The sequence below is a fragment of the Bufo bufo genome, chromosome 6 (assembly GCF_905171765.1).
Source record: "Bufo bufo chromosome 6, aBufBuf1.1, whole genome shotgun sequence".
Lineage (NCBI taxonomy): Eukaryota > Metazoa > Chordata > Amphibia > Anura > Bufonidae > Bufo > Bufo bufo.
This window is the reverse complement of record NC_053394.1, coordinates 168,543,706-168,560,073: the sequence shown is the minus strand read 5'-3', so window position 1 is coordinate 168,560,073 and position 16,368 is coordinate 168,543,706. Positions and strand designations below refer to the sequence as shown.

Here is a 16,368-nt window from a genome sequence, read left to right as displayed (position 1 = left end):
GCGCAGGGCAAAGGAGAGCATTGGAGCATGACATACTCCGATGCTAACATCAGGGGGGGGGTGAAATTATGGGTATATATGGGTTCGGCTCTGAACCTGGAGAACCCCTTTAAGTTATTTACATAGGACTGTATGTTATAGAAGACTGTAAAGGGTGAATAATTACTATGTGGGGACATTTAAGGGGACTGGTTGTGCATAGTTATGCTTTGGGCAGAGTTAGAGGCGTGACCCCTAAGTATGAAAAAAAATATATATACATACTGTAAACATATTGATCCGTATTCACAAGATGTTTTTTATTTGCATGTGTATATTTGTATTTGTGGTTTGAGGGGGGGGGGGGGGGGGTACATTCCTTGCACAGGGGCCCTCTGCTGTCCCTGTGTTGGTGCACGTGTCACGGTGCTCCTACTTGGATACGCTGGACCCCAGGCGTTGGCTCCACAGCTGATGAAGGGGAGGAGGAAATAAATGGAGTCCAGACCTTGTGATGAAGTTGATAACAGCTTTAATTTGCATAAACCTCTCTCCAAACTGTTTCAGGCTTTGTCTTGGTTTCAGCAGGCGTTTGCATTAACTGTGACAGGCAAACTCCTCTTTGCTACATCTGTTGCTCTGTGGCTCTGCTGTGCTAACAGGCTGACTATAAAACTCAGCTTCTTCTTTATGCTGTACTTAACTTTGTAATCTGGTCTGTCTCTAGCTTTGTCCAGGGAACACTTTACTCCTGGTTTCAAAGGCTTCAAGCTTCTGTCTCCATATCCAGCTGAGCTGAAGGTGCTCCAGCTGGTTTGGCAAGGGCTGGTCCAACAGGGACAGGCTCCTTCTGCCTTCCCCTAGCAGGGGGTACTCTAACTCTGACCTCTAACTAGAACACCCTCCCTGTAGCAAGTGGGACACACCCACCACACCACAGAGAGGGGTGTTAGAATGGAATAGAAAGCTCCATTCTCTCTAAGATAGCCCTGCTATGTTTTCCGCCATCTGCTGGTGAACCAGGAAAATTACATGTTAACAGTTACATAAATAAGAAATATGAATACACATTTTGCAGGACCTGGAAATTAATACATAGAATGACATTAGGTTAACCATAGGAGATAGTAGCGGAGTGCAAAAGTGGTAATCCACCTCTGGGGTGTTACAATTGCACCCCAGTGTACCCAAAGTTCCCAGTCTCTGCAGAGCATTGCATCTCAGTGTACCCAGAGTTCCCAGTCCCTGCAGAGCGTTGCTGCTGTGGATGTGGTTCTCCTGCTGATATTGCAGTATACAGTGTGGGTGTCTGCTGGCACTGACCAGAAGCTTGGTAAAACATGCTTTCTAGCAAACTCCATAGTGTTGCTCCTATCACAGAAAGTAAGTCTGGTGACGTGGGCATGACATCATGAGGTTGTTTAGCCCACTGTAGGCAGGGCAGACGTTCTCTCCTGACCCTCTGCAGAGTAAACACCTCCCTCTCGTCTGTGGAGTTTACAGTGTGTTTTCTGGCAGAGCTGCTCTGTCTTCCTGAGGCTTAGAATTTCTGGCTGCCTGTGAGCTGAGAGAGGAGGTAAGTACGTGGACAGCCGCTGGGAATAATTATGTGATTATATATAAAGATCAGAGGAAACTCCTACTAATGTCCCAGTATATAGAATGTTATATACAGTGCGTATCCTGAAGTTTAAAGTACATAGCTCATATAACCAAGCAGGTCTCTCCCTAGTCACTGGCCCTGAAAGCCACTCTGTGTCCAAGCTCCATTTACATAGATTAAGGATATTATCAGGGTGTAGCTACAGGGGGTGCAGAGGCCGTAGTGGCTACAGGGCATGTTATGTATTTTGCATTAGGGCTCAGGAGATTTCTACACTGTGCGCAGAATTATTAGGCAAATGAGTATTTTGACCACATCATCCTCTTTATGCATGTTGTCTTACTCCAAGCTGTATAGGCTCGAAAGCCTACTACCAATTAAGCATATTAGGTGATGTGCATCTCTGTAATGAGAAGGGGTGTGGTCTAATGACATCAACACCCTATATCAGGTGTACATAATTATTAGGCAACTTCCTTTCCTTTGGCAAAATGGGTCAAAAGAAGGACTTGACAGGCTCAGAAAAGTCAAAAATAGTGAGATATCTTGCAGAGGGATGCAGCACTCTTAAAATTGCAAAGCTTCTGAAGCGTGATCATCAAACAATCAAGCGTTTCATTCAAAATAGTCAACAGGGTCGCAAGAAGCGTGTGGAAAAACCAAGGCGCAAAATAACTGCCCATGAACTGAGAAAAGTCAAGCGTGCAGCTGCCAAGATGCCACTTGCCACCAGTTTGGCCATATTTCAGAGCTGCAACATCACTGGAGTGCCCAAAAGCACAAGGTGTGCAATACTCAGAGACATGGCCAAGGTAAGAAAGGCTGAAAGACGACCACCACTGAACAAGACACACAAGCTGAAACGTCAAGACTGGGCCAAGAAATATCTCAAGACTGATTTTTCTAAGGTTTTATTGACTGATGAAATGAGAGTGAGTCTTGATGGGCCAGATGGATGGGCCCGTGGCTGCATTGGTAAAGGGCAGAGAGCTCCAGTCCGACTCAGACGCCAGCAAGGTGGAGGTGGAGTACTGGTTTGTGCTGGTATCATCAAAGATGAGCTTGTGGGGCCTTTTCGGGTTGAGGATGGAGTCAAGCTCAACTCTCAGTCCTACTGCCAGTTTCTGGAAGACACCTTCTTCAAGCAGTGGTACAGGAAGAAGTCTGCATCCTTCAAGAAAAACATGATTTTCATGCAGGACAATGCTCCATCACACGCGTCCAAGTACTCCACAGCGTGGCTGGCAAGAAAGGGTATAAAAGAAGAAAATCTAATGACATGGCCTCCTTGTTCACCTGATCTGAACCCCATTGAGAACCTGTGGTCCATCATCAAATGTGAGATTTACAAGGAGGGAAAACAGTACACCTCTCTGAACAGTGTCTGGGAGGCTGTGGTTGCTGCTGCACGCAATGTTGATGGTGAACAGATCAAAACACTGACAGAATCCATGGATGGCAGGCTTTTGAGTGTCCTTGCAAAGAAAGGTGGCTATATTGGTCACTGATTTGTTTTTGTTTTGTTTTTGAATGTCAGAAATGTATATTTGTGAATGTTGAGATGTTATATTGGTTTCACTGGTAAAAATAAATAATTGAAATGGGTATATATTTGTTTTTTGTTACGTTGCCTAATAATTATGTACAGTAATAGTCACCTGCACACACAGATATCCCCCTAAAATAGCTAAAACTAAAAACAAACTAAAAACTACTTCTAAAAATATTCAGCTTTGATATTAATGAGTTTTTTGGGTTCATTGAGAACATGGTTGTTGTTCAATAATAAAATTAATCCTCAAAAATACAACTTGCCTAATAATTCTGCACTCCCTGTACAGGCACCGACCGTGTGGCCACCATTTGCGGATGCGGTCTGCACTGCAAAAACGTAGTGCATGCACTCCATAGTGCATGGGTCCACATCCATGATATGGTGTGAACATGGCTGGTGGCCGTATATTGCAGACCCGCTGTTTGCCGCAATACGGGCATCGGATAACAACGGCCGTGTGCATCAGCCCTAAGGTCTCTGTTGCTCGGCCGTTCAATGCATTGGGGACTGCAATTTGCGGATTCCACAGACGGATCCAGATCCATTCAATTTGAATGGGTCCATGATCCTTCCGCATTGCAAAAATATAGAACACGTTCTATTTCTTTGCGGTGTGGAGGCACGGAGAGAAAGCCCATGAAGCACTCCGTAGTGCTTCCGTGCTTCTGTCTCACACTGGACCTTCAAGATTGCGGACCCATTCAAATGCTTTGGAGAAGTCCAGATATACGACATCCATTGATTCGCCGCTGTCAAGTCTAGAACTTACCTCCTCATAGAAACTGATTAAATTAGTTTTGGCATGACCGATCCCTCGCGAAGCCATGCTGATATGGCGTTATTTGCTTATTTCCGTTGAGATGCTCTAAAATAGCATCTCTTAGAAAACCTTCAAACAGTTTACCCACAACAGATGTTAAACTTACCGGCCTATAGTTTCCAGGCTCTGTTTTTGGACCCTTTTTAAAATATTGGCACCACATTTGCTATGCGCCAATCCTGTGGGACACTCCCTGTCCGTATAGAGTCCGCAAATATCAGAAATAAGGGTCTGACTATGACATTATTTAATTCCCTTAGGATACGGGGGTGTATGCCATCCGGTCCTGGCGATTTGTCCATTTTAATCTTTTTAAGTCGCTGATGTACTTCTTCCTGGGTCAGACAGGACACTTTTAATGGGGAATTTATTTTTACTTTCTGCATGTCATCTGACAGTTTATTTTCCTCAGTGAATACATTGGAGAAAAAAATATTTAACAGCTTTGCTTTCTCCTCGTCGCTCTCTGCGACTCCCCCCTCATTACTCTTTAACCTCTTAAGGACACATGACGTACCGGTACGTCATGATGTCCTGGTACTTAAGGACACATGACGTACCGGTACGTCATGTGTTGTTCCGATCACTGCCGCCCGGCCGGCAGTGATCGGAACCCGGTGCCTGCTCAAATCATCGAGCAGGCACCTAGGCTAAATGCGCGGGGGGGTCCCGTGACCCCCCCATGTCGGCGATCGCGGCAAACCGCAGGTCAATTCAGACCTGCGGTTTGCTGCGATTTCTGCAGTTTCTGATCCCTGCGGTCCCTGACCGCGGGGATCAGAAACTTTAGTATTCCTAAAATAGATCTGTATCCCTCCCCCTGCACCCCCCGAGTGATTTTAGCCCGGTGGGAGGTGCAGGGGGAGGGTTGCGGGCAGTGCGGGCGGTGCGGGAGGCGGGCGGTGCGGCAGGCGGGATCGCGATCCCCCGCCCGCCTCCCCTTGTATAATCGTTGGTTTCTAGTGGGTATACCAGGGTGCCAGCACATTGCTGGCACCCTGGTATAAACGGCTGACATCTGCGATGCGATGTCAGCCGTTAACCCTTTCCATACAGCGGTCCGTACGGACCGCTGTATGGAAAAGGTTAACAGCGCAGGGAGCTCCCTCCCTCTCCCATCGGGGGGCTGCTGTGCCTTTGCAGCCCCCCGATGGGAGAGGGAGAGAGCCCCCAGAGAGCCCCCCTCAGCCCTGTGCTTACCCTTCCCCGTCTGCGCAGTTCTGAGCAGACGGGGAAGGTTCCCATGGCAACAGGACGCCTCTCAGGCGTCCTGCTGTCCATGGTGCTGAACAGATCTGTGCTGAAAGCATAGATCTGTTCAGTGTAAGTAAAATACAGTACAGAACAATATATATTGTTCTGTACTGTATTATACAGACATCAGACCCACTGGATCTTCAAGAACCAAGTGGGTCTGGGTCAAAAAAAAAGTAAAAAAAAGTAAAAAAAAAGGAAAAATCAAAAAACACATTTATCACTGATTAAAAATGAAAAAAATAAAATTCCCTACACATGTTTGGTATCGCCGCGTCCGTAACGACCTGATCTATAAAACGGTTATGTTACTTTACCTGAACGGTGAACGCCATAAAAATAAAAAATAAAAAACTATGATGAAATTGAAATTTTGCCCACCTTACTTCCCAAAAAAGGTAATAAAAGTGATCAAAAAAGTCGCATGTACGCCAAAATAGTACCAATCAAACCGTCATCTCATCCCGCAAGAATCATACCCTACCCAAGATAATCGCCCAAAAACTGAAAAAACTATGGCTCTTAGACTATGGAAACACTAAAACATGATTTTTTTTGTTTCAAAAATGAAATCATTGTGTAAAACATAAATAAAAAAAAAAGTATACATATTAGGTATCGCCGCGTCCGTATCGACCGGCTCTATAAAAATATCACATGATCTAACCCCTCAGATGACCACCGTAAAAAAATTAAAATAAAAACGGTGTAAAAAAAGCCATTTTTTGTCATCTTACGTCACAAAAAGTGTAATAGCAAACAATCAAAAAGTCATATGCACCCCAAAATAGATGCCAATCAAACCGTCATTTCATCCCGCAAAAAATGAGACCCTACTTAAGATAATCGCCCAAAAACTGAAAAAACTATGGCTCTTAGACTATGGAGACACTAAAACATTTTTTTTGTTTTAAAAATGAAATCATTGTGTAAAACTTACATAAATAAAAAAAATAGTATACATATTAGGTATCGCCACGTCCGTGACAACCTGCTCTATAAAATTACCACATGATCTAACCTGTCAGATGAATGTTGTCAATAACAAAAAATAAAAACGTGCCAAAAAATCTATTTCTTGTTACCTTGCCGCACAAAAAGTGTAATATAGAGCAACCAAAAATCATATGTACCCTAAACTAGTACCAACAAAACTGCCACCCTATCCCGTAGTTTCTAAAATGGGGTCACTTTTTTGGAGTTTCTACTCTAGGGGTGCATCAGGGGGGCTTCAAATGGGACATGGTGTAAAAAAAAACTGTCCAGCAAAATCTGCCTTCCAAAAACCGTATGGCGTTCCTTTCCTTCTGCGCCCTGCCGTGTGCCCGTACAGCAGTTTACGACCACATATGGGGTGTTTCTGTAAACTACAGAATCAGGGCCATAAATAATGAGTTTTGTTTGGCTGTTAACCCTTGCTTTGTAACTGGAAAAAAAATATTAAAATGGAAAATCTGCCAAAAAAGTGAAATTTTGAAATTGTATCTCTATTTTCCATTAAATCTTGTGCAACACCTAAAGGGTTAACAAAGTTTGTAAAATCAGTTTTGAATACCTTGAGGGGTTTAGTTTCTTAGATGGGGTCACTTTTATGGAGTTTCTACTCCAGGGGTGCATCAGGGGGGCTTCAAATGGGACATGGTGCCAAAAAAACAGTCCAGCAAAATCAGCCCTCCAAAAACCAAACGGCGCACCTTTCACTCTACGCCCCGCTGTGTGCCCGTACAGTAGTTTACGGCCACATATGGGGTGTTTCTGTAAACAGCAGAGTCAGGGCAATAAAGATACAGTCTTGTTTGGCTGTTAACCCTTGCTTTGTTAGTGGAAAAAATGGGTTAAAATGGAAAATTAGGCAAAAAAATGAAATTCTCAAATTTCATCGCCATTTGCCAATAACTCCTGTGCAACACCTAAAGGGTTAACGATGTATGTAAAATCAGTTTTGAATAGCTTGAGGGGTGTAGTTTCTTAGATGGGGTCACTTTTAGGGAGTTTCTCCTCTAGGGGTGCATCAGGGGGCTTCAAATGGGACATGGTGTAAATAAACCAGTCCATAAAAATCAGCCCTCCAAAAACCATACGGCGCACCTTTCACTCTACGCCCCGCTGTGTGGCCGTACAGTAGTTTACGGCCACATATTGGGTGTTTCTGTAAACGGCAGAGTCAGGGCAATAAAGATACAGTCTTGTTTGGCTGTTAACCCTTGATTTGTTAGTGGAAAAAATGGGTTAAAATGAAAAATTAGACAAAAAAATGAAATTCTCAAATTTCCTCCCCATTTGCCAATAACTCTTGTGCAACACCTAAAGGGTTAACAACGTATGCAAAATCAGTTTTGAATACCTTGAGGGGTGTAGTTTCTTAGATGGGGTCATTTTTGGGTGGTTTCTATAATGTAAGCCTCGCAAAGTGACTTGAGACCTGAACGGGTCCCTAAAAATTGAGTTTTTGTAAATTTCTGAAAAATTTCAAGATTTGCTTCTAAACTTCTAAGCCTTATAACATCCCCAAAAAATAAAATATCATTCCCAAATCAATTCTAACATGAAGTAGACATATGGGGAATGTAAAGTCATCACAATTTTTGGGGGTATTACTATGTATTACAGAAGTAGAGAAACTGAAACTTTGAAATTTGCAAATTTTTCCAAATTTTTTGTTAAATTAGGTATTTTTTGGTGCAAAAAAAATAATTTTTTTGACTTCATTTTACCAGTGTCATGAAGTACAATATGTGACGAAAAAACAATCTCAGAACGGCCTGGATAAGTCAAAGCGTTTTAAAGTTATCAGCACTTAAAGGGACTCTGGTCAGATTTTCAAAAAATGGCCTGGTCCTAAGGTGTAAAAAGGCTGTGTCCTTAAGGGGTTAAAGGGCCGACACCTTCAGATTTATACTTTTTAACATTTATATAATTGAAGAACAATCACAGTGATGGCCGTAATTGGCTGATGTTGAGGGCCTGTCTTGTTGCAGGGTTTCGGGTAGAGATACCCGGACCCTGGCAACAGCTGCCTGATTGGTGGTGTGGTTTAGAAGTGGGGCTATAATTGTCCTGGCTCCGTGGACTGGCTTTCCTTTTGTCCGCACCATCCCGGGGAGCCTGGATCCGTGTGCCCTCCTACCCCCCCTGTTAGAATAATATGGTCATTGGCCTGTCTGGGTGGGTTTACATAGGTCATCCTGGGTATAGGATGGACTCTGAAGTTGTTATTATTATGGTTTGAGTCTGAGTTCAGGATTAGGCTCTAAAATGTGTTATGGTTATTTATGAGTTAATAAACAGGCCTTGGCCATTGGTTTATCTCCACTCTCTTGTTATGTTTTATATTAACGTATATATTTTGAATGTGTGATGTGTATGGGACATATATGCTGTATGATTGCCATGTCATGTACTGTATGTTGTCTGATTTTCATTTTTTACATGAATTATGGGATAACTCCTATAATGTCAAAATCCTTGCCAGCCTCTTTGATACATTCCTTTTCTCATTTTCATCTCTTTAAGCTTGACACAATGGATCTCAGCTCCATAAAGACTGAAAATGGCAAAGTCTCCTGTGAGACTCCAGAGGGAACTGTGGTAAACGTTACTATTAACCAGCGTTCTGCCTTGGATTGTTTGTTGGATACCTTCCGTTTCTTCCGGGACATGAAGAGAAGTGGGCAAAAGACCAAGCCCTCCCGTATGTCTGGTTCTGCAGCCAACTTAGGGTTTGGGGTAAGGTTTTTTTTTTCCCCAGCTTTTACTATCGGTGACCAATTATCTTTTATATTTGGAAACTTTTTGTAAATGCAGAGATCAAGTAGAAGCATCTTGTAAGTTCTGCAGAACTCATGAGGTCCTTCAGAGTTCTTGGTCTAACAAGTACATTATACTATTTCTTTCCATCAATATTATGTACTAATTGGCCAGTAATAAAGAAGCTTGATGATAATAGGCCATACTAGGCGAACTGGTCATCAGTGCCTAAAAAGATTATAAGTGGAGGCAAGAAAAAAATCTAGTCAGTTCCTTGGGTCAGGTTTGGCAGCTAACCTCTACAGCAGGGGTGCACAAGCTGTGGCTCAGGGGCCAAATGCGGCCCTCAATACCATTCTGTGCGGCCCCCAACCAATGGACCGCTGACTCATTGACTTCTGCGAGAGAGTTTTCTCAGCATGCTCTTTAACCTGTGCAGCGGTCAGGAGGGAGAAGATAAGCTGTGATATCAATTATTGTAAATGTTGGAGCAGTGTTATCTAAATATATATTACCTGTCATTCTAATACTGCATGTAATGATCAGCAGATAACTACAGTAAAGTGTAGAGCAGGGATCATCAACCTTCGGCACTCCAGCTGTTGTGAAACTACAATTCCCAGCATGCTCCATTCATTTCTATGATAGTGGGAGTTGTAGTTTCACAACAGCCGGAGTGCTGGAGGTTGCCCACCCCTGGTGTAAAGTAAAGTGTACAGGCTAAGAAGTGGCGCCCATTATTAGGCTTAGTCGCCAGTGCGAAAACTGCAGGAATAAAAAAATAATAATTTAAATAGACATTGACATGGAAAATTAAAAAAACGCCAAAATTCTTTTAAATATGTTAAGCATAAAAACATGATTTAAACAGTAGGTCATTTTATGATGACATGTTCCCTTTAAAACACAGAATATATAACCAGTCTAGGCTACTTTCACTTATGCGTTTCCGGCAGAGGATCTCAAATCCGGACAAACACTGTTTTGTCCCCATTCATTGTCAATGGGGACAAAACAGAACAAACGAGATTAGGATGCATTCCATTCCGTTTTTTTCAGTGTTTTGACCGGACACAAAACCGCTGCAAACTGCCGTTTTGTGTCCGGTCTGCGAAACTGAACAAACCGGATGCGGCCCCATTGCCTTTTTGATTTTTATGCTGGATCCGGTTTGTTCACTTTCTATTTAATTCAATTGGATCAGGACGAAACGGCTGCATCTGGATGTATTAAATGAAACTATGCCGGATCTCATAACCTGAATAAAAAAACGCTGATGTGAAAGTAGCCTTAGATGGCTCAATGTGTGAGGGGCCTGAACTAAACTTGTAGCTCTGTAGAATTGTAGTTGCCTTATTTCCTAAAGGGTTAGCTATTTTCCAGAATGGTATATGGGGACTAAAGTGAACCCAGCTCAAGTCATCAGGAGACTGATTTTCATAGTGCTTAATACTTTACATAATTATATGTGCTCCCTTTTATCTAGGTTGCCTATCTTTCCTTGGGTTTGATGTCTGTCATGTTGGCCATTATTTTCAGCATTACACAGCCGGACTTGAGAATCTTCTATTCAGGGGTCCACTTCTGGGTAGGCTTTCCGGTAAGTATCGCTAAATTATGTTCCTCTACCCCTGTCTCTCTTGGTCAGTTACCTAATTAGGGTTGCTAACATAGTTTTTTTGTAGCTCAACTTCCTTACACTGACCCTCCAGGTTACACAGAACTTTGCGGATTATCTGTTATAACTTGGTAGAGTTCTGTGTTCCTCTGTTGTTAATTTTATATGACTAGGAAAGACTTCATAACTACTGTATAGACAAGTCTCCTGGTGCAGGACCTGCTCTAATGGACCCTCCTCTATGATGAGCATATTAGTAAACAAAGACAAGGATTGTCTTCATGTTACAGTCCATTTTCTGGAGTTCCGGTGACGAACCGGGCTCTCCTTAGGGCTGCCAGGAGGAGGCTGCTAACATCAGGGGGACTACCTGGGTGAAATTATGGGTGTGTATATATATATATATATATATATTATATAACATGAACATCAGTGTTATAGGACATACCCTGGCCACCAGGATGTGGTAATTGTACTTATTGCTGGATGTATAAACCATCAACAGAGCACCGTACACATGAGACAGAATTCATTCACTAGCCTTTTTTTCTCCTACTGTCATGTTATTGAAAACCTCATTATTTTATTTATGGCTTATTTCTTCATAGTTCCTTGTGTCTGGACTACTGAATCTTGTGGCTTACAGGTTCCCAAACATATGGTGGGTAAGTGTTGGCCTTTCTTTACAAAGTAGGTATCCAGAGTTAGTGCTGCATTACTGCTTCAGAACACAAATGTGAGAAAATAGAGATAAAGAGGGTCATTTATCAAACTGGCGTAAAGTAGAACTGGTTTAGTTGCCCATAGCAACCAATCAGATTTCACTTTTCATTTTGGACAGCTCCTTTAGAAAATGAAAGGTGGAATCTGATTGGTTGCTATGGGCAACTAAGCCAGTTCTACTTTACACCAGTTTGATAAATAACCCCAAAAGAGCCTATAATTTGGGGGTTTAGTTGAGGCCTGTATATTGTATTAGTAAGGTTATTGGTAACTTATTGTGTGCTCTGTAATACTTACTTCTTTCTCTTTTCTAATTTACCCACATAGAGGACACTTGCCTTCATTTCCCTTTTAGTCAACTTTGGTGTGTCTATTGGGGGAATGGTAGTTACAGTTGGTGATACTTATCGTTTCTACTGGATGGAACCTGATGAACAAGCCTGTTATAATCTTGTTAATGGACGTGGATATTACAGAGCAACAAGCGGCTACAATGATTATGAGCTTCAGAGATGCCTAGATGGAATCCGAAAATACAAGGTTACCACTTCTACTTTCATTGTTATAATATCCTGTAATATTCCTTCTTAGAAATGTAAATTGATATTGGTTTGCTACATATCTTTTCATACGATGAATTTCAGACTCAAAGGTAAAACAAATTAAAAGGAGTGAATATGATCTATATACCGGTATTTCCTAGGTCAAATTTTAGGTCTTTTTTACATGGGGCTGAAGTAATGTCAGCCTAAATTAAACTGGCTGACATTAGCGATGTGCTAATGTCAGCTGCACCTAACTAGCCTATTCCTAGTTTTATCCATGCCCCCGTTACTCCATAAATGTTACTTTTATAATATGCAAATTAGCCTCTAGGAGCGGGGGGGGGGGGCTGCTCCTGCTCCTATAGGCTCCGTTCTCCCACCTCTGTCACCTCCCTCCAAGTCTTGATTGACAGGTCCAGGCAGCGTTCACATCCTCCAGCTGGCCCTGGTAAATCTTGTGCCTGCGCCATGCCGTTCAGCATTCGGCACAGTAAGGAAGTCGGCAGCCACTGAGCGTCCTTCCTTCACTATCCCTGTGCTGAATACTGAACGGCGCAGGCGCGAGATTTAACATGCATTTAGGGCCGGCAGGAGGATGCAAACGCTGCCTGGACCTGTCAATCAAGACTTGGAGGGGGGTGACAGAGGTGGGAGATTGGAGCCTATAGAAGCAGGAGCAATGTCCCCCCCACGTTCCTAGAGGCCAATTTGCATATTATAAAAGTTACATTTATGGAGTAACGGGTGCATGGATCAAACTAGGAATAGGCTAGTTAGGTGCAGCTGACATTAGCACATCGCTAATGTCAGACAGTTTAATTTAGGCATTTCTGGTGACAGAAACCCTTTAAAGTGGAAAACCACTTTAAGACTTATAACCGAACTTGGCTTCGGTTCTGACTGGTATGGAGACGGATTGCCGTACAGTTTTAATCCAAAGTTATGAACGAAGCGACTTCGGATGTAACATCCAAAGCTCCCTTCCTTCATCACTAGTGACAATGTATGACGAACAAAGTACACTTCATTTGTTATATATATATTTCTGTAAAATCCTATTGTTCATTTCCCCTTTTATGTGTCTCAAAATAATATATATTTTCTCATTTCCAGTTTCTAATAAAATGCTTGACATATATGACCTTGGTGATAATGATCTGGGGTCTCTGCATGGCAATCCTAAGCGTGGGCATGAGAGTGAAGTCATTTTGCTGTTCTTGCAAATTAGAGGTAAGGGATAGAATGTCATATTAATACAGTACTTACTGGTGATGATTAAGTAATGGGTTATGCAAATATCAATCCTTTATGAGCAGCTTTAAGATATACATATTACATGTCATCTTCACAGTATGGCAGCACTGTGATCATAGTGATACAGTACTAGGACATAATTAAAAGGGTTTTCCGAGCTTTTTAAACTGATGACCTATACTCTGGATAGGTCATCTGTATTTGATTGGTGGGGGTCCAACACCTGGGACCCTCACCGATCAGCTGTCTGAGCACCATGACCTTCTCGCAGTTTGGTCTATGCCATGTGACTTTGTGTTCATCAGTCACACGGCCTTAGGCTCAGATCAGCCCCATTGAAGTGAACGGATGTTTTAATACATCTGGTTACAGTTAACCTGCCGCCACAACGTATATAGTCATATGGCAGTAGGCAAATTGTTAAAAAAGGTTGGAAAACTCCTTTAACCTTTTAATGCAAAATCTCATACATGTACATGATTTGCATTAAAGGGATGTATGTAGATGACTCACAAGCTGAGCGCACTCCATAACTATATAATACAACAGACACCTGCCAGCAATTACTGGGATCAGAGATTACTCCAATCCCAGTCATTTGACCCCTCAGATGCCACAATCAATAGTGACCACAGCTTCTGAGGTGTTTGAGGGAGGGGCTCCCTCTGTCTTTTGATCGGAGCCCCTGCAGTGAAATTGTGGAGATCCGATTGGTTGCTATAGCAGCCTTGATTTTGTGAAGGCTCCCAGGCCTGCCATAGCAGATTGCCTGATTAAGTTGTGCCTGCAGCACAGTTTAAGGGGTTCTACACCTTTTGATTACTGATGATCTATCCTTTGGATAGATCATCAGCATCTGATCAGCTGTTTGAGAACAGTAGTGCCACGGCCTTCTCACGGTTTCCCATAGGCCAGTGATATTACAACTATTTTCACTGGCCTGGACGTGGCTTAGCCCCATTGAAGTGAACTGGGCTGAGCCACACCCAGACCAGTGATAATAGACCTATCCTAGGTCATCAATATTACAAACTCAGACTTAAAGGCCCCTTTGCACTGGCTGATCATCAGCCAGATAATCACTAACAAGCGTTCGTAGGAATGTTCGGTAATCATGATCTGCTGGTGTAAAGTGCTGCCCTTTACCCGATTTAATGAGCGAAACCCTCTTTCATCGTGTAATATGATCATTTGTGCAGTCACCTAAATCTTTGTTTGCAGGCAGCAGATTGTGTCATCTAAACAGCACTCTGCTGCCGGCAAACAATGATTCTGTATGTGGATGAGTGATGGCATTAGCGATTGTTCCTCCGCTACTGTGGAGGAGATCTCTGCATGTAAATGCAAAGGTCTCCTTCATGAACAAGCAGGCGTTTGCCAGGAAGGAACCAACAATCATCTGCTCTATCTAGCAGTGTAAAGAGGCCTTTACACAGAGAGTGGGTGTCTTTTACAAAGACCAGCTTTTTACTCAGATCTTTTACGCCCCTTTTGTGTTGGCTTTGCTGGCGGAAGATGTGCCCAATTTATGATGAGGTGCATGCCTTCAGCAGTCTGTGCGCCTGGTAGAAAAACTAGACCAGGCCCTGGGTGGAGTAGTCTTTTTCCAACATTTACACCTGTTTCCAGGCGTAAATGTTGGTAAATTTGTCAGGGCCAATGTTCTGGCCCCCAGCAGGCCCCCTACTATACCCTTGACAAAATATTGTCACACTGGTGTACAAATAGTCACAAAAAGGATCATGCAACATTTTTACGCCAAAAAAATAATGTAAAAATGTTTGTAAATGACTCCCATTGTTCTTGCATTAGGGGCCTCAGTTTTGTCATGATTAGAGGCCTAGGTATAAAAACGTCATTAGCTGGATCTCTGTACTGTTCTTTGATGCATTAGATATACTGTTAATAATGTTCATACATGTGTTATCTTTTACAGAAAACTGATGAGAACGATGATGCTCTGATAAAACCAAATCCTTCTGATGATATCATCATTGCCTAAAGAGTGGTAAAATCCACTGATCTAAGGGATAGTTGTAAAATCATATAATGTAAGGGGAAAGCTGTTGGATTAAAAAAAAAGGTTGGGATATATGCACGTTGGTGCCAACCTTAGCATTGTGTTTAGTATTATACCATATAATCACATAAGATGATTACAGAATGTACACTGCAGAATACACTTACCCTGCTATACCACTGAATCTTTCCTCCCCATGTCATAGAATCCAGTGTGGTTCATTTCCACTAGTCTGGTCTTTCTGATTACGTAGCATTTCTGTTTTGTCATAATCAAATATATAATTGTTACTTGCCACTTGTTTGGCTACATACTGATGTGTAATCACACTACATAATAAAGCAAATCTCCATTTCACATGCCTTTAATTTTTGCCATTGATTTAAAGAACCAATTTTTATGATTAGGACTAGAGATGAGCAAATCAGTCCATAACAAACCAGGTTCATTATGAACTTTCCAAAATGTCATCCGCCAGACGAACCTGAAGATTTTCAGGTTCGCTTCGGACAAATCCAGTAAAACAGCATGCAGCACCATTTTACTAAACATGGTGGGAAAAAGCATGAGGGAGGAAGAAGGATGCTCACGTGACCCTGAATGGAAGTGGGGGGGGGGGGGGGGCTTTCCATGATTGGCTCACAGGTTGACAGATAGTGCTTCAACAGGCAAGGAGGTGTCCTAGCAGAACGAGCAGACTGTCATTCTCTGTTGGGCTGTGAATGAGTGTGGATGGGTCTATGCTATATCTGACAGAAACCGATCTTGGGGACAGTGGACAGTCACAATCAAGCTTCTTTTCTAGTGTCAGAGACAGTGAAGGGAAAGGCTAGAAATAAGAATAATTGTGTAGAATAGGGAAAGACAGGGAAAGCTGAGAAGTGAGGAGCTGAGGCTGAGTGTGCCTGCAGCAGGGCCTTATGTGGCGTGCCAGAACCGCAGGGGCGACACGTGAGGTGCACGGTGGGCCGATGAGGGGCCAGTAATAATACACTTCATCGGTTTACTCACGGTTATCAGAAAGCCTCCCTGGGCTGGCAGCACAGTGATGAGGAAGACAGCACAAAATCCTCCGGGGCACACTCTGTGGTAGGAAAGCACCAGCCTAGATGGAGGTTGAGGTGCCCTTGATGACAGTGGTGTTTAGGGTGCTTGTGGCGGCTGGGTCCCTTGGTGGTATTTGTCATGACGCTGTACCGTGTATGAAGTAGACAGTGGCAGGATACAACTCACAACTTTTACTGTAGCTG

General features: G+C 42.8%; 1 protein-coding gene across 1 annotated transcript; it reads left to right on the top strand.

Moving 5' to 3' along the window:
* Positions 1-1,469: 1,469 nt before the first annotated feature.
* Positions 1,470-15,486, top strand: LOC121006054. The gene is made up of 7 exons (XM_040438947.1): positions 1,470-1,555; positions 8,725-8,937; positions 10,445-10,558; positions 11,185-11,241; positions 11,627-11,839; positions 12,958-13,074; positions 15,035-15,486. The coding sequence occupies exons 2-7, from the start codon at positions 8,734-8,736 to the stop codon at positions 15,098-15,100; spliced, it is 771 nt and encodes a 256-aa protein (XP_040294881.1). The 5' UTR covers positions 1,470-1,555; positions 8,725-8,733; the 3' UTR covers positions 15,101-15,486.
* Positions 15,487-16,368: the final 882 nt, after the last annotated feature.